At 35.3% G+C, this 24,711-nt stretch overlaps 1 protein-coding gene across 2 annotated transcripts in view; it reads left to right on the top strand.

The window, feature by feature from the left end:
* Positions 1-24,711, top strand: part of CDH8 (cadherin 8) — a 137,211-nt gene that overhangs the window by 63,696 nt on the left and 48,804 nt on the right. For both annotated transcript variants that reach the window (XM_055819041.1, XM_055819042.1), the window contains exons 4-7: positions 7,196-7,363; positions 11,249-11,436; positions 14,195-14,448; positions 21,911-22,047. In XM_055819041.1, coding sequence (XP_055675016.1) covers positions 7,196-7,363; positions 11,249-11,436; positions 14,195-14,448; positions 21,911-22,047 — 747 coding nt within the window. The remainder of the gene's footprint in view (positions 1-7,195; positions 7,364-11,248; positions 11,437-14,194; positions 14,449-21,910; positions 22,048-24,711) is intronic.

Raw genomic sequence — 24,711 nt, 5'->3', positions numbered from 1 at the left:
AGGAAAACAGGGACTATATATCTAAATAATGTTGTGCTTCAGGAGACTGAATTAGAGAAAGGAGTTTGAACTACACAGCTAGATTGGGAAAGTATCAGAAAAAAGATTCCAATTCTGTAAAGTGTCTACTATAATTATAGGTATTAGAGAATCATTACAAATAAAGTCCTAAGGAAACAAGCTCATAAATGCAGTGCAGAATGTTTATTCACTGCATTCATTCTCAGTTGGTGACAGTGATCCTTTCACAGTGCCAGTCAAACTTGGTCCCAAGGAAAAGGGACTGGCTGGTAAGTACAGATCAAAGCTTTTACCTATACTATAAAACATGATACAAGTTCATTGAATTAAAAAGGCAGTATTTCAGTAGGTGTTATCCAGTCATATCCTATATGATATTCAAGTAGAATATATATAGTGAAAAGTAGGTAGTGTTAATTTATGCACAATGGCAAACTTGCAAGGTCTACTTCAGAAAGAAAGTAAGATCAGAATACAGAAAAATAGAAGCAATATGGGCTGAAAAGGAAAATACAATAGGCTATAGGCTGAACAAGAAACAAGAGAATTAATAAAACAATATTCAACCTTCATCTCTCAGTTTAACAGAAAGGCATTTTCCCCATTAACTTTATTAAAATATATATGGTAATAAAGTATGTACGATTAAAAATACAAAAAAGGCACAGAATCACTCCACATAAACGTACACTTAAAATTACAAAAATGGCACAAAATCACTCCACATAAAATCGTATAACATAATATTTAATTCCTTACCTAGTAATTACATTTACTGTGGCTAATGTCTTAGATTTGAAACGTATCTACATCTGAATGTAGTTCAGACAACTCCTGTAATTGATAATTTTTCCAGGAAGGTAGCTTATTTTGCTAGAGACTGCAGATGTTTTTCTCATCTTGCTAAAATAAAAATCTTAAGGCATTAGAACTATGTAAGAAATAAGTGTATTTGATATTTTTTATTTTTTTAAAATACAATTTTATGCATTAAAAAAGTGGATCAGTATTCTTGTATCACATCATCAAAGTACTAGATTTATTTGTTTTTAATTTTCGGTAAAGTTGGTTGTGATCTATTATTTTGTTGGGAGTTATGGTACAGGTTTTCCACAGATCTCCAGGTGAAACTTTTTTATGGACTGCTAAAACGTCACTGAAGTCAGTGTTCTTCATGGGAATACAAAGAATGCACTTCACAGCTCTCTGAAGAAATTACAGGACTGATTTTTCAGGAGTTTGGGTCCTAAATGACTTTTATATTTAATAAGAATCTCCACCAAGATTTTAGCACAGAAGGAAGATCCAAGCAATTACTTAGCTCTTCCAAGATGAAGAAAGGAAAGTTCCAAAGTAGGCAAGCTGAAATAGCAGGAAGTCTTCATCAAAATGTGTGAGATGAATGAGATGCTTAAGAAAGGCTTTTCAGGGCCAGATTCCAATTTTGCATAACGATTGCTTGGTTTTGTTCCATGTTCTCAATTATTATTATGTGTAGTCCTACAGTGTTAGCATAAAGAGATCCTTAAAATAATGGAGAGGAAAGTAAAAAGTGAAAAACAGATCCTCATTTCTATTGTTCCTCTTGCTTCTCTTCTTTCTCTTCATCAGCTGTAGCCTCTGACTTATTGTTTCTTTTCCCCTGATCTTTTTCAGTGTGAGACAGTGTATATTCTTCTAAATAGGTTTTTGAAAGTAGTCCACAGGGGTGCATTTTAACCGCATCAAGTTGTGAGGCAGATTGTGCAAATTGCTCAGTGTGTACATTTAGGACCACTGTAAAAATAAATCCCATTCTGCAGCTGTTTTATTTGCTATTGAGCAGTGTGACACCAATAGCTGTTTAGGAAAAGCAACTCAGCCAAAAAAAAAAAAAAAAAAAAAAAAAAGTACTTCATATATTGGGGGTGTTTTCCTTATTGAAGGAATAGATTACTCCTTGATTTCTTTACCTTCCAACCTGCTTCCTGATGCTTCCAGCTTTAGTCAGAGGATCCATAGCTGGATTATGATGCAGGTATCTGTTCAGTGGTTGTACTACATGGCCACTGAATATTTTCCCAGGACTAAGGTTGGTGAAGTATTTTAGAGTACATACAGATAAAGCCTTATCGTACATAATATGGAGGGAAGGGACCTCAAGTGAGAATGCAGTGAGTGCCCCTGCCCCCAGAATGGATCAGGGTTTGTCCCTTTTCATTCTCAACAGACATTTTTCTGAGAGGTTCTTCAAAACTTTCCGTAATGGAAATACTTCATATTTTACAGGCAGCCTTCTGTCTGCACTTACCTTCTCTTTTAGGAAGTGTTCCCCTGCTGTTTAACTGAAATCTCGCTCACGGCAATTTAAACCTGTTTTGTGGGTTATATTTAAGGCCCATCACTTCTCTTATCCCCAGTGGAAAAGGAAAGTAGCTTCCAGTAATTTTTACATATTTGGCTGTAAAGTCTTTCCTCATACTCCCCCTAACTATATGAACCATTTTTTTTCAAAACTGGATACACCATTCCAGCCTTACCAATATGAGTGAACTGGAAGGATTATTCCGCAGTTTTTCCATATAACATACTAGCTAATATACCAGGAAATGTCTGAACATTTTTATCAGCAAAACGCTGTTGATTCATATTCTGCTCATTTTGACTCCACATTTTTTTCTGCCTTGTGAGTCATCTGCTCTATTGTAATTGTGAAGTTAATTGTTTCACCCACACAAGATGCTTTTAAATTGCCAAACTGAGTTGTGTCCTCCTTTTTTAGACCATCCAATTTGTCAAAATGGTTTTGAACTCTAATCCTGTTCTTCCAGCATTTGCAGTGGCTCCCAACTTTGTCATCTGACAGGCTTGATAAGTTCTTCCTGTCTTCCATCATTCAGGAAATATTGAATGATGCTAGAAGCAGAACAAACCCTATGAACCACTTCATCCATCTATCCACTTTGACAGTAAGCCGTTGATAACTGCTCTGAATACAATCTTCCAACAAGCGTCTACCTACCTTACATTAGTTTACGGTAATTCTCATCCCTCGCTTTTAAACTACTCTGCTGTTTGGCACATATCATTTTCATCCATCATAGCATGCTGAACGTGATTATGTTTTTATTCTGGATTTGTTTCTGTGTTGAATTGAAGTAGAGCAGGTGGAATGCTCAATGAGTTAATGTTCTGTGTACTGTATATGCATTATTATTTGGTGAGCCTGAATTGTTTTCTAAAAATAGATTGAAAATTTTAGTATTTCCTGTGAGCCTAGTCTAAGAACTGGTGAATAAAGCAAAAGAACAAATAGTTAACCTTGAAATTCTCTATGCATAACTCTCTTAGTCTGTCTTTGTCTCAATCACATTACTTAGGTGAGTATGGAGACTTTGTATGTTTAGTAATTTGCCTTCTAAGAGATATCGACACTTCTCTTTTGCTGACCTCTGTTCTATAGAGTCTGAATACAGAAATGCTGGTGGTTACAGTCATCCTGTGTAATTTGGCTATATTTGGTGTTTAAAAATCTTCAGCTCCTCATATAGTAATTAAAACAGTAAACGGCTTTTTAGCTTTTTATCGTGTTTGAAATTGAAACCTGACTTTATTTTTTAATCAGGCAAATGGTTTATGGCTGAGACAGCAGATAGAAATATGTATAAAACTATTGAAATAACAGGTTGTGTTAGTATCTTTATACAGACAGAGAGAGACACGCACACACACCCCCTCACCACCCCCCAATTTTTCACATCTTGAAAGTCAGAAACTCTAATTCTGATTTAGGTGCTCTTTAAGGTATTTAATCTTCCTGATCTCTTCCAAACCTTAGACAAGGGCTAGACTGTTCCATACATTAAGAGACAAATTAAAATACATGCCTAGGAAAAATCATCATTTATTGAAATAATTAACTTTTCTTGGAGGAAATTGGATACAAAATGTGGCATCTTATACAAGTCATCTGTAGGCTAGACTTAAATCTGTAAATTAGGCTTTAAAAAAGAAAATAATTAAGAAGCAAGGGAAGCTGCTTAAAAAATAGTAATGGAGGAAAAGCTACAGTAGACAACACAAAACCCACTCAAATATTTCACTGATCTTTGGATCAGCTCTGTTAGTGAAAAAAAAATTAACGTGGACCAAATTCTTATACACTAAGTTTATGTTAGCATCCTTTTCTTGAGTCATCTCATTTATAACAATAGAATTATTTGCAGAATGCATCATTATTATTCCCAATTAGTAAACCAATCAGTCCAAACCAGTCACAACTGTCAAATGCTTTTAGACGTAAGTATAATTTACCTTCCTTACACAGGCTGTTACAGAGGAACTATGACCCTACTCTTTTACTGAATGTATTTTGCACCTATCACATCTGATAAATGTTTATTATTATCTTCTGAGTTTTACTGTTTCCCTGTTTTAATTTAAAAAATGCAACAGAAGCATATTCTTCAATGTTTTGCAGAATAACTTCTGTCCACTCCTATAGATGGAATAGAATAGTTGAATTACACAAATGTTGTACTTCAAGGCTGCTTCATTGGTTTTATAAGCACTGGATTTCATTGGATTTGTCGGGTCCTGAGCACAACCTCCTTCAAGGAGTTTAGTCGGTTAAGTTTAGAAGTGTAGCTGGCTGCATTCAAGGTCAACTGCTTTGCCGATATGAGCTGTCATGAAGAAAGCTTCATGCAGAGGCTGTCCCTCCTTGTCCTTGGGAACGGCTTTTGGGCTGAGGCTCTTCTGCTGGCCCCCAGCTGTGCTACATCTGCAGCTGGTCTTGTGCTTTAGCAGTTCTGACCCACTTCCAGACCCTCTGGCTGGGTTTCCTGGCCTGGTTTCAGACCTACCTTTTTGCTGTGCACTTGCTGGGTGACCGTCAGACTCTGTGGCTCAGCCTGGCCACTGTCTCTGGATCTGAGAGGGACCCTGACTGGCCCCTTTGCAGTCTGGCTCCTCGTTGGGGAGGTCACAGCTCCTGCCTGCCTTTTTTCTGTGCTCTGCTCCTAACTCACCTCTAACTGCACTGCAGCTGGCCTTGCTGCTCCTAACCCCTCCTGCCCCATGCTGGAATGAAAAAATCACTGATTACGCATCCAGTTCTTTGGGAGCAAGAGATTATGCAGTTGCAGACATAAAACAGAGGTTTCATTTTCATCCAGAATTATATTTATAAAATATGTAAGACAACAACCCACAATATTTTACAGTGATCATTTACAAAAGGGTAGGTTACAAGACTGATATTATGTTGTTTGGGAGTTTATGTAGCAAGCATATTGCTGTATTGGAATTCCTTACACCCCCTTGTTCTTAGCTTGGTCCTTTGCTCAGCCAAGAAGAGAAGGTCTGATCAGATTCCTAATGTTACAATACTAAAGATAAATGGATTCTAAAATTTACTAAAATGCATCTCTATTAATGATAAGGAACAGGAACATTTCTTTATTCACCAGAAGTACATGAATAGACAATCTTGGCATTTCAGCCAGTGTCATATCTAAGAAGCTTATTTAATATAAACTATCCCATGTGAAAGAAAAATTTCTATTTGAAGTCTCCATAGCTATGTTAGTCCCAATAGAGAAATCAAAACTAAGGGATTTGCAGTAAGTATTGATTGACATCCAAACCCTCCTGACAGTACTTAATAAAGAACGGGGGGTGGGGGATGGGGAGGTGTGGGGGGGGAGAAAACCAATAAATACAGTCTGAGAGCTAATGAAATGTATGATCAGGCCCCGTAACAGATATGTATGATTCAGAGTGTGAACTTGGCCACTCTATTCAACATGCACATCTTAACAAATATACAGTACAATATAGAAATCTTCCCTTCTTTTTTTTTTTTTAATGACTTCCAAAGACTTGGTGAGTCACTGTCAATGTCTGCCCATAAACTGTGCCCTTCAACTCTGTAAGTACAAGGCGCTCTTCTTTATGCCTCATAAGAACCCTCAAACACCATGGTTTAAAGGAGCTGCTGCAATGGTGGTTCGGTTCCCCTCAGCACTCTTACACTTCGCTTAACCACTAAGATAATTCAGTAACTTGAACTTCGTGTTCTCTCTTCACAGACAAATTATTTTTTTAAAAAATAGAACTCAAAAACAGGATTAAAAGGAAATAAATGCCATGTTTTACTTTAATATTTAGAGTTGTTTTCCCTAGGTCTAGTGGGAGTTCTTTAGTTGATTATGATCTTTTTATTATAATGAACATTACTAGACTGTCATGAGTATGATTGAAATCTACCATTAAACATTTAGTATTGCACTTCTCATACTGAATGTTTTCAATATAATAGCACATTACAGGTGGAGAAATTTTTGGACAGAATTTTTTTTTTTTTTTTTTTTTTTTCTGTTAGATGTCCATAAAGTTTATAGGGGTTTGCCTGGATCTGGCCCTGTATTTAACTGGACTGTCCCTTGCAGATACCTTCCTGCTAGCTCACTGACATTTTGCATTTTATATACTACAGATCATTTTACTTCTCTGTCTTTAAAAACTTCTAACCTAATAAAGTGGGTTATAGCAGCTTACTGAGGAGATTGTCCAACAAGTGACCCTCCTGAGTAGGGACAATGAGGTGACTGTGAGGTGACTGTAGGAGTTTGCAGTACTGGTGACTATGCTGAAAGACATACAGAAGGAGATGCTGCCATTCTCCAGCAGAGGTTTAGGCACTCAGTTTAGGAGTTAAGGGAACAGCTGTAGCCTGCATTATATACAAGAGCTGATTAAGTAATGGTTTGGGGTTTAAAATATTTGAAAACATCTGACAAATACAGATAACAGTGCTTACAGCTTAAGTTTATTATGTTGTTGTTGTCTTCTGGTTGTGAATTCTGTGGGTAAACAACGGATTTCTGTTGGCGGTAAGACAGAAACCAAAATGTTTATCAGGAAGAAAATGTAAAAATTAATATGTATCACAGGTATGATTGATTCTTGGCTTTTGGACCACAATTTCATTGCACTTTTAAATAAATAAAGGTAAGTGACCTCTAATATACTTTTCTGAGAATCTCAAATTCTTCTTTATCCTTGGTACTAAGAGGCAATTGAACTGGCTGTTTAGAAGTTCAATTTTTATATAAATATTTACACATATCCATAGGAATACTTGCAAAACTGGATTTGGTCTGTGTCTGACTTTTTCCCCCCCTTATTGTAGCTATAATTAAAACAGCTCTTCCCAATATGGACAGAGAAGCCAAAGAAGAATATTTTGTGGTCATCCAAGCAAAGGACATGGGAGGACATATGGGTGGACTCTCTGGAACTACAACAGTGACAATTACACTCACTGACGTTAATGACAATCCTCCTAAGTTTGCACAGAGTAAGTGCTATTGCATGTATTACATGTTCTCTTATATAAAAAAGTAATGTAGGGGGTTTTGTGGTTTGGGTTTTTTTTCTTTTAATTATCATATTGCCTGGGTTTATAGTGTAATTTAAAAATATGTAGCTGCTACTAGAGAAAGATTAATAGTGCTCTGTCTGATTAAGAGCTTAGGAAAGAGGGATTTATGTCCACAACAGTGCACACAGCTCTCTGTCTTCCTTGTTACCCCTCTTACATTCACACAAAAGGACTTGGAGATTTTTTAACATATATTTATTTGCTTTCAGTTCAGCTGTTTCTAAGTGCTAGTTTTAGTTGCTGTTATACATGCTTCCATCTCACGCAGGCAAGTGACACCAATGGTAAAAGACATATATAACTGATAAAAGAAATAAAGGTTTGACTAATTAGGTAATAGTGAAGAAAATAAAGGCTATAAGCCTTAGTCTAGATAATTGTTGATCTTTAATTCAAAATCCATATTACTACTGTGGTTCCAATGGATATCTTGCTGGGCTAGGTTAAAATGATTTGGCATCCTGCTGAGATTCTCTACAAGCTTGGTAGTCTGTCTCAAAGATGAAGACAAAAAGAAAAAAGAAGAGGGAAGAGTGTAATGACTGTATTGGTTTTATTTGGAACAGGTACAATCTACTGCACTATAAGTAACCTACATTTTTATCCAGCTTGTTCTGAAAAACTAAAGTTGTAAGGTATTAAGAGCCTGGTTTGGGGTTGGAGAATGTTTGCATCTAGACTTTGTATCATTTTTACTTTATCAGAGGCATGTTTTTCTAACAAAGTATTTATGTACCCAATGTAAAATTAATTGTTTTCCACATATGTATGACTTGAAGTCCCCTTTTGCCCTGTCTGAAGACACAAAGAGTAAAATTGGTTTGTCCTAGTACTTGGCATGTGATAAAACCTCTGCTATAGTCTAGAAAATGCACATACAGATAGAGAAAAATTATAAAATACATCTGCAGTGGGAAAAGCTTATTTACAAAATATGTATTTTATTACCTCATCATAGTGGTTTTTAACAGATAAGCACTCTATGCACAGTAAAAGGTTTTCTCTCATAAGAAAGGCATACATTTTTTACTTCATATCACATTGCATTGCTTGCACTCACGTAGCAGTGTTTTCCAACATATGATGACAATTTCTCTAATAATGTAAACATCTATAGCTGAGACTCGTGGCTGAAGTGTATCACCAGAATGCAGAGGGGCATGCCTTTTACACCTGCAATGTACTGTAGCTCTAAGTCAGTGACTACAGATCTACTTGTGCCAGCTTACCTGCCTTTTATATTTGTATCAGCATTTTCTGTCTCAAAAAGCTTTTGCCTGCCAGTATGAAAAAAAGCTGATCAGAAAATCAGCAACACAACTGGTACTAATTGGTACATTTGCCGGAGGTCTCAGCAGGAAGCACAGGAGTGGATGCATATGGAGTTGAAACTGTATTTCCCCGGTGCAGTTTGCTCGTATCTGTTCTCCAGTAGTTTGGATACAGTGACACACTGACTCAGGAACATGAGGAAAACTGCATCGCAGATCCCTGAAATACTTCCTCTGTGGAAAATGTAGTTTTCCTTCAACAGAATAAGTTGCTGTCTTTGAAGCTGTTACAACTATTGCACTCCAGTGCAGGATTCAAGCTGCCACCTAGAAATAGCCACCCTGTCACAACACTGACCGTTGTGCAACCTCGTGAGAAAAAACCTGCATGTACTGTAACTTTGCATTATGTGTACACTGCATTTAATGAGGGTGAGCCATAGTAAATCTTGCAACTGGATGTTATTGCAAATTCTGCCTTTTAAAACTAAGCATTCATAGCATGCTGCCTAGCATTACAGATTAGTCATGACTCTGGCCTTATACAAGAGCTGATCAAGTCTTTAATGTATTTTTTTTACACTGTTGAAGCACAGTTGGCATTTGCTTGGAAAGGAAAATAAGAAAGGATCAAACTTACAATAGAGCCTAAGCAGAATGAAATAGGAATTCATAAGATGTAATACATGCTGCTTTCACAGTAAATTGTAATGAACTCAGAAAGCAGTGTGTTTTATCGTTTATTGTTTCCAGGCAGGACAGAAATGTATATTTATGGTTTGATTTCAAAGAGCGTTAGCCTCCTGGGTTTTAGAAATGAAAAAGATGAACTTTCCCTACTTCTATGATCTCTGAAATAATTTTAGAGGCATTTTGTAAGTCACAGATTTTTTTTTACCTGGAAGTTTACCATAGGATTGTACTGAGAATAACTGTGCACTCCTGTGAAAGCCAAGGGTTTTCAAAGATGCATAATGCAGATTTTTGGTCAGCTCTGCACTATGACTTCTTGACAGGACAATTCATAATTCTTGAGAGCAATTTGTGTAAAACACTCAGCTGCATCATAATATTTTTTTACAACATTTTGTAAATTATCTTAATAAATCTGAGAGAAAAATACCAACTTAAAAATGCAATCAACTGTGTCTGGAGATTCAAACCACAAAGCAGTATAAATTATGAACACATAATTTCGTCTCCTGAGGCACTTGATTGCTTTGGCTGCTCGTTGTTTGTGAGCCATTATGAATATTCTTGAGTAATCTTGATGATCTCCAAATTATCACTAATAATTTAGCCTAGAAATATGAAAGCAAAAAAAATTCACTTTGGGACAGATTATATGTAGAGCCAATATATGTATTTGTGAATTCCTCGCAGTTTCCTGTTGGTAATGCAATCAGCCTACAAACGGTTAAAGCAACAATTCCAAAATATTTTGGGTTTAGATAACTAATAGCAACATGTAACAGCAAAAACCACCTGTTGCCTTGGAACAACTGTGAGGACAGAAAAGAACAAGTCCAGAACCTTTGTAAAAAACTATTTCGTGTTGGGTACTAACCTTGAATACCTTTTAACTATTTTAACTACTAAGTAGCACTGCAATTGATTAGATCACATATTAACTGTAGCTTCAATAAATGTCAGTTAGTGAGAGGTAAAAAAAAAAGCACTCCATAAAGAATTTTTGATGTAAAGCATGCATGTGTCTTCTGTTTTTCAGAGTACTGGTAAGAACTGGGAGATACAATAACAGAATTGGTATTTCAAGTTTTCTTTTAAAAAAACCACATTTACCTAAAATAATGTATATTGCAAGTTCTAAGCAGATTTTTGACACTTCTTAAGTCAGAAGGTCTGAAGCAAGTATTACAGAAAATAAAAAACTTGACAATTTGAATAGCACTTTCTAGTGGATTCTGTTTTAACCCTACAACCAAATAGTAAATGCAGTAATGACTGCTATGAAAAGTTATTATCGCCTTTAAAAAAAAATATTTGGAGAGTTTCCTTCAATGTTTCTATTTAGTTTCTTACCACAAAAAGGAAGCTGGAAAGGGTTAAACAGACAAAACCAAATTAAATTTAAAGGATAAAGACCTGAAATTGTATAAAGCATCTTTAAAGCATTAGACCATTTTTCTACAGAGTGAAAGCCAAAGTTTCATAGCTGAACTCTAACTGCATGTCTATAAATAAAATGGTAAGTTCAGTGGTGTCTGCAGTAGAGAAAGTTACATACTTCCAGTGTTGGAGGTAGGTTTTTATTGATGTTTGCCAGCACTAAGCATCCCTGCAAGAAAGAAGCAGGCTATTACTGTAATGAAAAGAACATTCACATATAGTAAACTGAATATTCCTGTATGAGGAACATGTTTTGCTGCTTTCTGTAAATAACTTGTGTAAATGTGGTTTGTATCAGCTGCATATCTCAAGAGTTTGCATTGGGGAAGTATAAACAAATGAAGAGCACACAAGAGATACTGGAAACAGGTGTAATATTTAGTCTTTTCCTCTTTGTAAGGTCTGTATCACTTCTCAGTAATGGAAGATGTTGCTCTTGGTGAGCCAATAGGAAGGGTGAAAGCAAATGACCTGGATATTGGAGAAAATGCGAAATCATCCTATGATATTATTGAAGGAGATGGGATGGATATATTTGAAATTACTACAGATGCCCAGACTCAAGATGGCATTATTAGAGTGAGAAAGGTAAATGGTATCTTTGTTAAAAAAAATAATAAATGTTTATTTTACATACAAACACCCAGCCACACTTTACTTTATGAGAAAATACTGGATTTCCAAGGATTCTTTTATCTATGGATGGGGTGTCAAGCCTGTGAACTGATAAAAAAGGGTTGTATTAGCCATGTCCCTCAAAATTGCCATTTAGGTGACAACTGGGGAGACGTCCATGGAAGTATTTGCAGTGCTGGGAATGTGTTAATCTTATCTGGGCTTCCATGTGGTCAAATCAGATTGGTTTTGCTTTCTTGGTTCCAAAGGAGAAGAGTAGATTGATATGCTTTGTTTGTTCCATAAAATCATAAAATCAGATACCTTTTTCTCTATTATTTGATTTGCTGTATGACTGGTAAAATAGTATTCAGAAAAAAAAAATAATTTGAGGCATATTATTTAATCACCTGATGTATGAGAGACTGTCTTCCAGCTTTTCTCATGCTGAACTCTCTTTGCTCAATGAATAGTGATGTCAGTGAACCTTATCAAGCAGATCAGTGCTGTTTCATATGAGAAGTGCCAATTTCAGGCCCTGAAGGAGTCTGCAATTGTTACATTTTCTATGTTTGTACAGTCTTGATGTATGGAAGGTGCATCAAGATATATTCTTGATGTGCAATGTGCACAACAGAAGGACCACCCAATTATATACAGAAATGTGCAGAGAGACAGCATACCTAGAACAAAACTTGGCCAGTAATGTCAATGAAATATTAATTACAGATTTAATTATCATCATTTTTTGTGGAAGGAGGAGAGAGCTGATTCTCATGCTGTGTTCTGAAAAAGGATACGAATATAATTTGTAACTCTGGCATAGACGGTTTTAAATATATAACAGAGCACTCTAAATTAATCTTTGTTTTCTCTAAAACCCAAAATAAACCCCTAAAACATGACATTCCAATGGAAAAAAACAAAACAAAACAAAACCCAAGAAGAATCCAGTGAGTACAGGTAAATAATATTCAACTTGTACCTGTGATTAAAGAGGTCAGGTAGAGTCCCTGTCAAAAGATTATATTTTCTGTTTCTTAGTTGTCAGCCCTGTAGATTTATAATAAAATTATGTGTATTTACATAAATTTAGATCTGTTTTCCTAAAGAGAAAATTATGATATATAATCCTGATCTTTCTTACTGTTATTTATTGTATGCTGTGGCCTCCTTTGAAAACTAAGGCAATTAGCCTTTTGCCCCAGTTCCCTTGGCTTTATTTCACAACTGAGCCTCTAACAAAATGTTGTTTCATATATTCATTTTGACAGCAATAATCATTCTGGTTCTGCTACAGTAGATGATGTATGGAGGGTGCTGTTCAGCAACAGATTTTCTCCAGCATAAATTCATGGAGTTTAGACAATGCAGAGTAAATTTTCAATATGATATTCTGATTAAGCATGACTAAATGTATTGGGGTACTGTCATTTCTGTAAAGTACATGAAAAGCCGTTGAAAAAATGATACAGGAACTATGATTGGCAAATTGTGAATATGCTGATTTATAAATCACCATTCATAATTACAAAAGCTTACTAATTTAAGAGCTGCTAAAGAAGCAAGCTTTTCTCGTGTTTACTAGAATTTGTAAGAAAGAGCAAATCCCATTAGAGCTTGATTCATACCTGAAAAAAATCAACAAAATTTGAAAGTATACATATTGAAGGCTTTGACAGATTTCCTGAAGGTTCCTGTTTGTGCTCTTGCTGGTATTTGCATTGCAGATTTAGAGTTTCTATGTCCTTTTCTTTTTATCCCTGGGACATTGTAATGCAAATCTTAATATCTTTCCAATGCTTGGCAATTTGCATCTTTGAAATTTGAATCATTGTGAGACACAAGAGAATTATGTAGTGAATCTACTGATGTGCTTTAAGACACAAACTTGAATCTCCTATAATGAAAAATTCTAATATTCAAGTGTCACAGATTTGTTTTTTATTTGGCATTTCATTCCTTTAAACCCACTGTGTTTTCATCTTTTATGTTTTAATATGGAACTGTAAAACAGTAAAAACAATGGTGACATGGCAGGTATATTGATAGAATAAAGTAATCAGTTTCATGCTTCTCTCTCTGAAAAAAAAAAAAAAATAGTAGTAAGATACAGAAATAGAAATTGCTAGTTTTAAGAAATTCCTGAGAGATGTCTGCCTCATTTACCCCTATAAACAGAAATGCAGAGCTACCTGAAGTGCAATAATATTGAAACACTTTCTTATATGATTAGCTCTACATTTTTCCATATGATGCCTCTTATGTCCAACAAATAATAATTGTTATTTCTTTGAATTTCTCACATTGTTCTGGAAGTAATAAAATATTTATTCCTGTGGAGCTAGTATAATTCCTTTCTTATCTCCAACTAACAAAGCAGTGATTAAGTGCGTGATTAATATGCAAGTCATGTCATCACCAACAAATCTGTAGTATTTATCTGATATGTAATTGTAATAGTATAATTCATGAGAGAGAATAACTTGGTAAATTTTTTGTGAAAAGCAAGAAAACAAAGAGACTTGTTTTTTCTGAGGCTGGTTAATAAACAGATATCAATATATGACTTGAAAGTTTACAGGTTGGATTTCTGGGAGTGGGAAGTGATTGCATTAAAACTCACTGAATGTACGTAAATACACATAACTTCCATCCATCAGCATTATATTCACTTGTTCTTTCTCTGTGGCCATTAGTAAAAGACATTTATCTTTGTCATTCTTAACAGCCACTGGACTTTGAGACCAAAAAATCCTATTCTCTGAAGGTAGAAGCAGCCAACATTTATATTGATCCTCGCTTCATCAGTGGAGGACCATTCAAGGATACAGCAACGGTAAAAATTGTAGTAGACGATGCTGATGAGCCACCAGTCTTTTCATCACCTACTTACCTACTGGAAGTGCATGAAAATGCTGCTATTAACTCTGTGATTGGTCAGGTGGCTGCCCATGACCCTGACGTGTCTTCCAGTCCTATCAGGTAGTGCTGCTTTGAAGTTCCCTTTGAAAAAAACTACTAAGTATGTTTTCCCATGCGGTATATGACACTCTTCTCATGCCATTTGATTTCTATGAAAATACTTGCATAAGATTTTTTAATCATGTAGCATTTATCAGTTCAGATCATTTTCAAAATCACAAAAATGCTCCTTGCCACGTGAGTAGTCTTACGAAACAGTAGCAGTGCAATGAAAATAAGAAACCGGGTGTACAAGGTTGGATGGGATTCAATCATCAGTGTGTATCTGCAGATTATTTTGAGTAATCTCCTAGTGCCTGCACTAACAATACTGAGTTTATTCCATGTAGTTATAAGGTTGTCAAAACATATTTTGTATTCCTTTGGCTAAACCCATTCCTGGTTTAAAGATAGAAAATCAGAGATGATTGTGCCTGTATGACTTTTGCATCTTCAGTTTACAATATTTTCCTTTTTGATCTAACTTGAACAAAATCTGCTATTCCAGTTTCATCACATAGATGTTTAATGACCACACACCTTCTACTCCTCCTTTGTCATGGCTAGTATGGTATGATGCAAAGGTTCCCAAAAGACATTTTGCTATGTGTAGTACTGCCTGTTAAAACCATTATGAAAACAAACACCAAAACGTCAAATGCATAGGAAAGGTATATTTGGAGAGGGTCTATTTAATAATAATCATCACTGTGTGTTACTGCCTTAGGGAATTTAAGCTATGCAAGCAGTCTTCAGCATCAAGAGGATGATGTTAATTGTTATAATCTGTCACTTAAGACCATTTTCTAATCATCATCATTTACATCAGATTTGTCACAGAGCAAAACTTTAAACCTTTATTTAGGGGGCCTACATATTGCACATTTTAGTATTTTCAGAATTAGAAATTCAGAATTTCCAACACGTTTGGATGTATTAGCACTTGTGTGTGAAGATGTTGGAGACTATGTTGGTCTCTCATTTCTAAATAATCCTTCCAAAACTAGCTAAATGTAGCATTCACTGTCACAGATATCTAGACAAATTAATTGATTAATATATTTTCTACTGCAGCACACAACTCAGACAGTGTTAATAGGCAACAAATTCCTTTTCTTACCAGAGAAGCTCTCAGGATGCTCAGATGGTAATATGATCATAGAAATAGGAAATAAATGAGGGTAGTTACCTAGATCAGAAAAATTTTACATAAACAGAGAAAAGTAATAGAGAATTCACAGTTTGATCTATTACAATTTAAGCAGTGGCCCCGCCCCTAATTTTATTACTGCTGTCCCCTGGCATCTGTGAAAAAGGACTTACTCTGCTACTAGAAAGACAGGGTCTTCTGAAACCAGCCACAGTGGCAGCAAGTTGGCTTTCTTCCCTTTATTCCAGCTTGATAGTCATTTCTCTTTCAATTTAACATTAGTTCCTTCCCTCTGCCCTGTTCTGCTTTACTCTGAGCTTGGTCCTGTGCTCCTCTGCCTCTTGATTGTGTTCCCTCTGCTCCTCATCTCAGCCTGCCTTCAACTCTGTTTCAGTCCTACCTTGGCTATTTTTCCAGTCTTGTTCTGTTTCCCTGGAATTCTTTACTAGTCCTGCCTCAAAGCCCTAATAATTTAGACCAGCTACAGGCCTACATATATCCTAAAACTGTCACTCTCCATTTTGTCCAAGCCTGTAAAACTGAACTGAGTAAAATATTTACCTCATTTCCATTTTTTCAGAATTTTATAGATATGTTCAAAAATTTAAAAGCATAAGTATTTTATATATGCAAACTGAATTAGAATTTCATTACTCATCAAGTTATATAGAAACAATATACATAAAGAGAAGTAGCCAAAATTCATTATATTTAAAAAAAAAGGCATTTAATTAGTGTGACATATGTCCTCTGTAAAAATGTTATATGCAGTACTTTGTAAGATTTAATTTTTCTACAGTATTGGCTTGATAGCTACTTCAAGATACAGAGCTTGATTTTCTATGCAACTTATTTTTCTTCTTGCTTGCTCATCTCATTAATCTGGCTTTATCTGGCATAGCTCTGGAAAGTCCAAATTCTGTTTTTTCAAATTTTTTTGGCAAAAAAATATTTGAAGAAAGAAAAAAAAAGAAAAAAGGATTTCAAGTCAGTAATTCTACTATTACAGAAGCAAAAATATTCATCAGGGGAAAGCAGGGAGCAAAAATGTACTTTCTTTCTTTCCAAGTTGGAACAAAATTAGAACATGGCAATTTCTAACAAAAATATGTGGAAGCATTGGGTTTTTGGATTAGAATGCATCATTTTGATTGTGCATTAAAAGTGTTTATTCCATTATTGCACCATGTAAATTTTAATGTGTATGTTTAATGATACACTTTCAAAAATATTATAATCATAAGTTAAAAATTGAAAATCAGAATGAAAACATTCTGTTCTAAAAATAATGGACATTTTGATGCTGCCTGGCCATTTTTTAATGTATTTTTCCTTTAAAACAGAATTTTAGGAGACAATAGCTAATTGCATTTCAAGGAAATAATATTTTTCAATAGCTATCTGTTCTATCAATATTCTGGTGAGAGCTTTTGTGTGCATTTGTTATGAAAACCCTAACAAAAGAAAAAAAACATGAACCAACTTAGGTGCTACCAATACCATGTCTCCTGCACATTAGTCTTATACACCAAGGCTCAGTAAACTCAAAGTATTGCAGTACCATAAATGAAATAAAACTTAGATATCTCTGAACATGGAAATAGTCTGATAATTGAGTAATGAGACAAAATATTAGAGAATTTAGAAAAAATACTATAGAAAACAGACTGGAAAGAAACTTTTCCTAGGTTTCATTAAAAAAAAAAAAAAAAGTTTAACCTCATTTCTGTCCAATACAACAGTACTTTGGCTTTATGCTTGCTTAGAAGAAATGAAACACATTCTCTGGTCTTTCCATTACTTGCTATAAAAGACATGAACCCTATCACAGATTTACAAGCAGGTGTATAGGTGGGTTACCAGTCTGGTTCTGAGCGTGCCACCCTTATGTAAATACCTAAAGAAGGCTATTTAGTGATGTCTGGTGTCAAATGCAGAGGTTTGGCAGTTATTAGCCTGAAATCTCTGTATCAGCCACAGAAATTCAGACATCTGTAGATGGATGGGGCTAAAGGATGCATATGTTGTATGGGCCTTTTCTCGTTGTTGTTGAGCCCTAATTGTGGATAAGTAAAGGCACCTTTGTATGGCTAACTACTAACGTGGTATTTGGCTGAATTGTGCTTTCATTACCTGTTTCTCCAAGGAATATGAATTATCTGACAGGAGGCTGTAAGGCAAGTGGGGGTCGGTCTCTTCTCCCAGGTAACAAGCACCAGGACAAGAGGAAATGGCCTCAAGTTGTGCCAGGGCAGGTTTAGACTGGATATTAGGAAAAGTTTCTTTAAGGAAAGGGTGGTCAAGAATTGGAACAGGCTGCATAGGAAGGTGGTGGAGTCACCATCCCTGGAGGTGTTTCAAAGACACGTAGCTGCGGCGCTTACCGATATGGCTTAGTGATGGGCTTGGCAGCCCTGGGTTAATGGTTGGAGCCGATGTTCCCAGAGGTGTTTTCCAACCTATGTGATTCTGTGATTGTATGGTTCTACAATCTCTTCATATTGGTTGTTCATATAGTTTAACTACATCATATCTTACATAACCCAGTATTTTTAAAATAAACAGCAGAATTTCTCTTTTGTCTTTGTTTGCTCTTCTGCTGTGCATGGCGGTTAAGGGCCTGGCTCACTTTTAAGTCTGATGGTGTAAAGAATTTACAAATTTGTCTAACAGTTATTAACACAGTTAGTGGTTTGTCTTATTCTAGCCTAGTCACTTCAGAAGTATTCGTTAGTGGCTCGCTACCACAACTAGACCACATGCGTCTCTCTTGGGAAAGGGACTCAGTGAATTCAATTAAGCTAGTCATAAAGCTTTACTGCACTTTATTTAGTAAGGGTGGTACATTCTGGCTTATAGTATAATTAGGCTTGAAAGATCGTTATCCATTAGCATACAAATCTTTTGATTTCAGTTGTAGTTATTTCATGTTTCTGTTGTTATTTTATAACCACGGTCTATTTATCTGTGGTAAGTTATCTTCGATAAAGCATGATCCAAGTGCATAGAAAAAAGCAGGAGTAATAAACTTTCCTCCTATACTGTACCTGCCCTCCTATAAAGCACTGCCCTTCAGTGTCTTTGTGGAGAGAGAAGCTTCACTGGCAGGTTTTCCCCATTCATATCAACAGAGATTTCATCTTTGGCAGCAGCTGATCATTTTCTTAATTCACAGCAGGCCTTAAAAACTGAGATATGATATTTTCTGCCTCCCTAATTGTGCAGCTGTTTATCTGTTACTAAGTAGTATGTCCGATCTGCCTGGCATTAATAAACAATGGTGATTTACCACTGATGAGGTATCAGTACTGTGATTTAAATCTCAGCAGGTGCAGCAAAAAAAGAATTTCTGCTCTTATTTACATTGAGGCAAATAAAGAATAGATAAAATTAAGTCATAATAGCAATTGCTATTGTGCAGGAGCAGGACTGAGAATCATTTTAAGTCTTCTGTTAAACCACTATGGGGGTGTTCCTATAATTGCCATAGCAGACCCATAAACTAACCAAAACTTCCCAATAACCTGTGCTGGGTTTATTACAATTTCAAATGATATTATTTCCCAAGATATTCTTTTCTCATTTTTAGAGAAATCTATGTTTTATGTATAGCTTATGGATTTGACAATGCATTCCCATTAAAAAGAGTTACAATACTATTATCATGAAAAGGAAACTGCAAATGTACTATTAGTTTTCCTAGTTTTATGACACTGCAGATCTTAATTTTTATTTTTGTACCAAATATTTATCAAATTAAAATCACAAGAGGGTTTTACCTCTGTAGTCTTGTAAAGCTATGTAACTTATGTTAAAAATGTTTCATTTTGAATGCTCGTTTTGCATTGTGAATAAATAGTGTTGGGATGAGATGAAATGCGATTTAATAAACTCACAGATGTTATGCTCTCAGTTTTATATCTTCAAAAAAAGGAACTGCTGGAAGACTGTAAATGTTTTAAAAAGTTTAAAAATGTGTGATCCTTAGAGAAGAATTGTGTCTTATCTCAATGGAATTTATGTCAAGCCCAGGTCAACTAAACATTAAGTAACATATAAACATTTCATATTTTATTTCATTTGTGGACTGTAAAAAAGTCATAAATGTTTGGTATCAGAAGAGTTCTTTCTGCAACATTACGTAAACATCAAGAATTAAAATTGGTTTTAAGTTATGACATCTTAAAAAAAGTTGATTGTGGTCTTTCCTGTATTTTCTTGAGTGAAATCTTAAGCCTGTGAAAGTCTGTAAGATATTTTTTACTAACTTCACTAGTACCAGAATTTCACTTCTGATACTTTAATTAGAACTAGGGAGACATTCAAATAAAGTTACAATGCATTTTCAAAAATGGTTGTGTGAAGTTAGGCCCCCACAGCTTTATTTTTCCACACAAGTGACCTGATTTTCAGAAATGCTGAGGGTAGTACAGTTCCCATTAAAGCATTGAGAGCTGAGCATGTGGAGTTCACTAGAAAATGAGTTTACTCCAACATCCAAATATAGATGCATGTGCCTAGCTTTAGGCACATATATTTGGAATTTTACTTCAACTTTTTTTCCTGGTACTCTTCTTAACCAAACCACTCATTTTAAAGTGAATAAAACTAGGTTGTCTGAGTTTAAAACCAGAAACTTAAATGTGTTAACAAATCCCATTACTTAGTTAAGCAGGGGGGTTCACTCTTAAGTCCATTAGTTGTTAAATACCTTACCAACATGATCATGCTAGCATTGATCTTCAGTAAAACAGTCTTTGAACATTTAGACTTTAAAATTTTGATAGATTTCTGTAGTTTAGAACTGATTTTCTGAAAGTGAATTTTATCTGGCTGGATGCATTGCACAAGCAATCTAATTGCAATGCATCATTCATTCTGAATATGAAAATATCTGACAGTGAAATAAAAAAAAGATTAACACCATAATCCTAAGCTTTGAAATCAGATTCTAATGCTATGTCTATCAAAATAATTGTGCTATGCTGGAATGAGTTTGAGTTCATTAGAATATGTTTATTGTAGCATATAGAGGTACTTCCAAATTAGAACTTTTTTTTCAGAAATTGCTTATGATAAAGCATAAACCACAATGGAATAACTGAATTTCAGATAACTCTGCCATTGTCACTGTAGCAAAATATGCTCTTGTTCTTTTATCAGTGAATTTCACAGCGTATTTGCAAAAAGTAGGAATGTAATGGGAAACTGACAGTCTGAGTCACTTTTCTGACCACTATATCATGTAATCCAGTCTAATACTGTACCCTAACTCACCCTATTATGCCTAGATATAATGCAGAACAGATGTAAAAATTGTCAGTGCATGCTGTTAGGTTCTGTAATACATAGACACAAAGGCTTAAAAGGCTTTTCCATAAATCCACAATTGGGATTCAGTAAAACCCCTTGAAGTCAATTTTTGTTGAACCATATCAATAGTTTATCACTAAACTCTCTCATTTCATACCTTTCCTGTCAAAAAATTGGAAGGCTTAATTTTGTGATTTAATTTCTTTTTGCGAATAATATGTTAACAAAATAACTCTGTGAAAATGGACAAACATAAAAGCTTTCCTGGAGATCCTGTTCTGAGCTTTAAATCATCATCCTGCTTAATGCACCGTTGGAGCAATCTACTGCAGCTCGCTCTTGTTGTCAGGCTGGCTCTGTTTAGGCTGCATAATTTACCTGGACATTCACATTTGCAAACTCTGACTACCTGTCAGATGAAACTCGTTTTGTTAAAAATCAGTGATGTCAGTCCATAAAACAATCAGTCCTTCAGTGTTTGAAGTGTTTTATAGGAAAACGGTGATTCACTGTGTTCTGCCCATGGAGCTGCTTGAACCATAACCAAATAATATGCTCGTTGGATAGTTCATGCTTCATTAATCTGAAATTTATTGGTAAAATAATATTATTCAGCCCTTTTTTAAAATAACCATGAGGCCCACCACTTTTGTGGGCTTAATACATTACTGTCAAAATTATCATCAGTTACTGTGGAATACCATAGAAACAGTCTAATAAATGTGATGGATTGTGTCATTAACTCTTGATCAGCACCGTTTTTCAAAGATGTTACCCAGTAAACCTGAGGGCATTTTATGACCTTCACACTGGGTATACAGCTAATTACTCCTTGGGCAATAATTATTAAGTTTTTTTAGTCTCAGTTTGTCATTTTGTCTTATAAATTATTATGCTATTGAGCTTCTGAATCCATTTGGCTATAAAACTGTAGCCCTCAGAGGGCTCCCTAAATTGTCTTGTGATTGTATGGATTACACCAACTTCATTAAGTAGATTACAGGGATGTCTATTTTGTAGGTTTTCCATTGATCGGCACACTGACCTTGAGAGACAGTTCAACATTAATGCAGAAGATGGGAAAATAACTTTGGCAACACCACTGGACAGAGAAACAAATATGTGGCACAACATAACCATTGTAGCTACTGAAACTAGTAAGTGTTTGTGTATACTGGCTTTTAGTTCTGTTGGGTTTGTAAATGGTTTAAGCAACGTTTGCAGTGGAAACTGTGTATAATTCAGTAAAAAGTAATGCACATTGGATTTTTAACTTTTGAGAATTTTTGAAAGGAAACTGAATTTCTGCTGAAGTTTCACTCATTCCCTTTCATCTTCAAAACTGTATTATTCTCAGTGAATAAAGTAGTATAGATTTTGAAGAGACACATGATTACATTTGTAAATGGTATACATGGTAAATGTTAAAACAAAATTCAGAAAACCTAAAACCAAAGCCTTATATTTAGTTACTTATATTAACACAGAAAAAATAAAGCTTTGCTATTGTAGAAGTAAATTGTAGACTCAACCCAAAAGTTCTTAATGCTGAGTGATATTATGTTTCAGTGCCATAAATGATTAAGGGCATGGGTAATGTTACATGAAAGTAGCCCTATTTGATATATATGAATAAATTTACTGATACACAGCTATAGACATGGATTGTTCAGATCCGCAAAGCTGTTGTGACTGATCCGTACACCTAAGTCATGGAGAGCCAGGAGCATCACCCTGTCTGGGAATATGGGTCCTAGATTTCAATCAAAAAGAATTCTTGATTAATTGGGAATTGTAAGCGCTGTTGATGGGATCACAGGTGACAGTATAATTCAGTATTGATATTAGCACTGTATTTTAGAGTATACATTTGACATAAATTTATTGCAGCAAAAGAACAGATTCAGAACGTAGGTCTGTCATCCCATGTCTTTGTCTTAACTGAAACACAAACCATGAAAATGTTTCTGCTGATGTATCTATTCTGCAATCAATGTATATGCATAATTCCCATATGTGCAAGCAGGCTTGACACATTGTTGTAAGAAAATTTGTCTTCAGAGCCTGATGATCAGTGCTGCTAGTTCTTGCATGTAGAATACTGATATTAATTCTTGCTTTTCCCCCAGAGTATCTTTTTTAAAGGATATAGTATTATAATACAGAACTTTTAATGCTCAGTTTCGTAATACTGACTGTAGCTGTGAACATAATGAATGGGAGGATAAAATATGCTTAATTGGCCCATTTTTGTTGTCCAATATTGTTCTGTGGTACTTGTTCTCAGAAACAAACTTGTTGGGAATCTGTGTCAGAGAACTGAAATGCCATACAGAAATGAGAAAGATAGGTCTTAGTATAAACTATGGTCTCAACTGACAACCCCTGTAAACTGTATTCCTATGACATAACTTAATAATTTGTGTATTTCATTGCCAGTAGTGCCAACAGTACCCGTTTAATTACTGTTAAATCTTGCAGGCAAACACTGCTTTGATAAATTAGCAAGAATACTTTCTGCTTGCAGGAAAGCCAAGCCAACACAGGGAATCAAACTACATAAGGAAAGTAAGCGAGCTCTGGTTGCATAGGGTATATTTTGCCCAGGTTAATATCAAACCAGTGAATAGTACTGATGTTTTTAAAGAAGCAAGATATAAAATTTCCATACCAATTCTCTCAAGACATGAGGAATGTCAGATCATGAGATTTACCAGTGGCATGAAAGCAGATTTATTAGGTTGTGATCCAAAGTTTTCAGACACTGGAATAGTAAGATGTAAAATGAAGTAATTTTACATTTTTCTCAAAAAAAGTAAAAAAAGAACAAAATAATAATAAGTTTTTCCAGAAACTCTTCCAATTATTTTTTTAACTCCATTATGTGTGCGTGACTGCAGCGTTAACAGATGTGCACTTTACTGAGCCACATCGGAATCAAGCCTGCCTGTTGCATCTTCAGATTTTTAAAACGTAATTATACTCCAGAATTTTGTTAGAAACCAGCCTTATCATTAGTCTTCATGGGAGCCTCAGCATCTATCACCATTGTAAAATTGCCTCTTATCAGATTGTCTATGAAAATAATAATGCCAATCTTGTTCTAAGCATTTGCATTCCTGCTGATGACTTATTTTCACATTCATAATATAATTATTTGACATTTACATAAAACAAGAGCTTAATTTCATAGACTACTATATTTGCTTTTTTTAAGAGAAATTATTTTTAAACTCCTCATGTAGAAACTAAATTTGTTCATAGAACTGTCAGGCAGGGTAACATGGGCATTTTAAGGTCTTTTTTCAACATCACAATAAGCAAAATCTCTGCTACAAAAGAACCGAAATCTGTTGGAGGCAGGCAGAAGCATCAAATGAAAATTCAGAGTTTGGCATTACGATATCTTCACTGACAGTAATATTAATGGACTACTGATCTCTCCCATAAAAATAAATATGTCAGCATCATTCATACAGGAGCATTTTCTCCTCCCAGGCCAGCTGCTCTCCAGGTTCAGTCCGAGGCTCCCCTCTTCTTGTGGGGCAGCGACCAGAGCATTTCACTGCCATCAAACTTGCTTACCAATCATAAGCCATGATACTGGGTTTATTTTTCTGATTCTCAGCATGGTAGATCCTAATCTATATCTGATTTATCAACACTTCAATAGGTAAACACCAAGTTTTGCCAAAACATGAGTCATTGTTTCAGAACTTTGTGCTGGTGAGTTACCTGCAGTTAAATTTGTGCTTTAAGCACAGGTAATTTTTGGCAGATTTCTGCTGCCACCATGACAAAGTTATTCTTTTATGTCACCC

The sequence above is a fragment of the Falco peregrinus genome, chromosome 14 (assembly GCF_023634155.1).
Source record: "Falco peregrinus isolate bFalPer1 chromosome 14, bFalPer1.pri, whole genome shotgun sequence".
NCBI classification, from domain to species: domain Eukaryota; kingdom Metazoa; phylum Chordata; class Aves; order Falconiformes; family Falconidae; genus Falco; species Falco peregrinus.
This window is presented reverse-complemented; position numbering and strand designations above follow the sequence as displayed.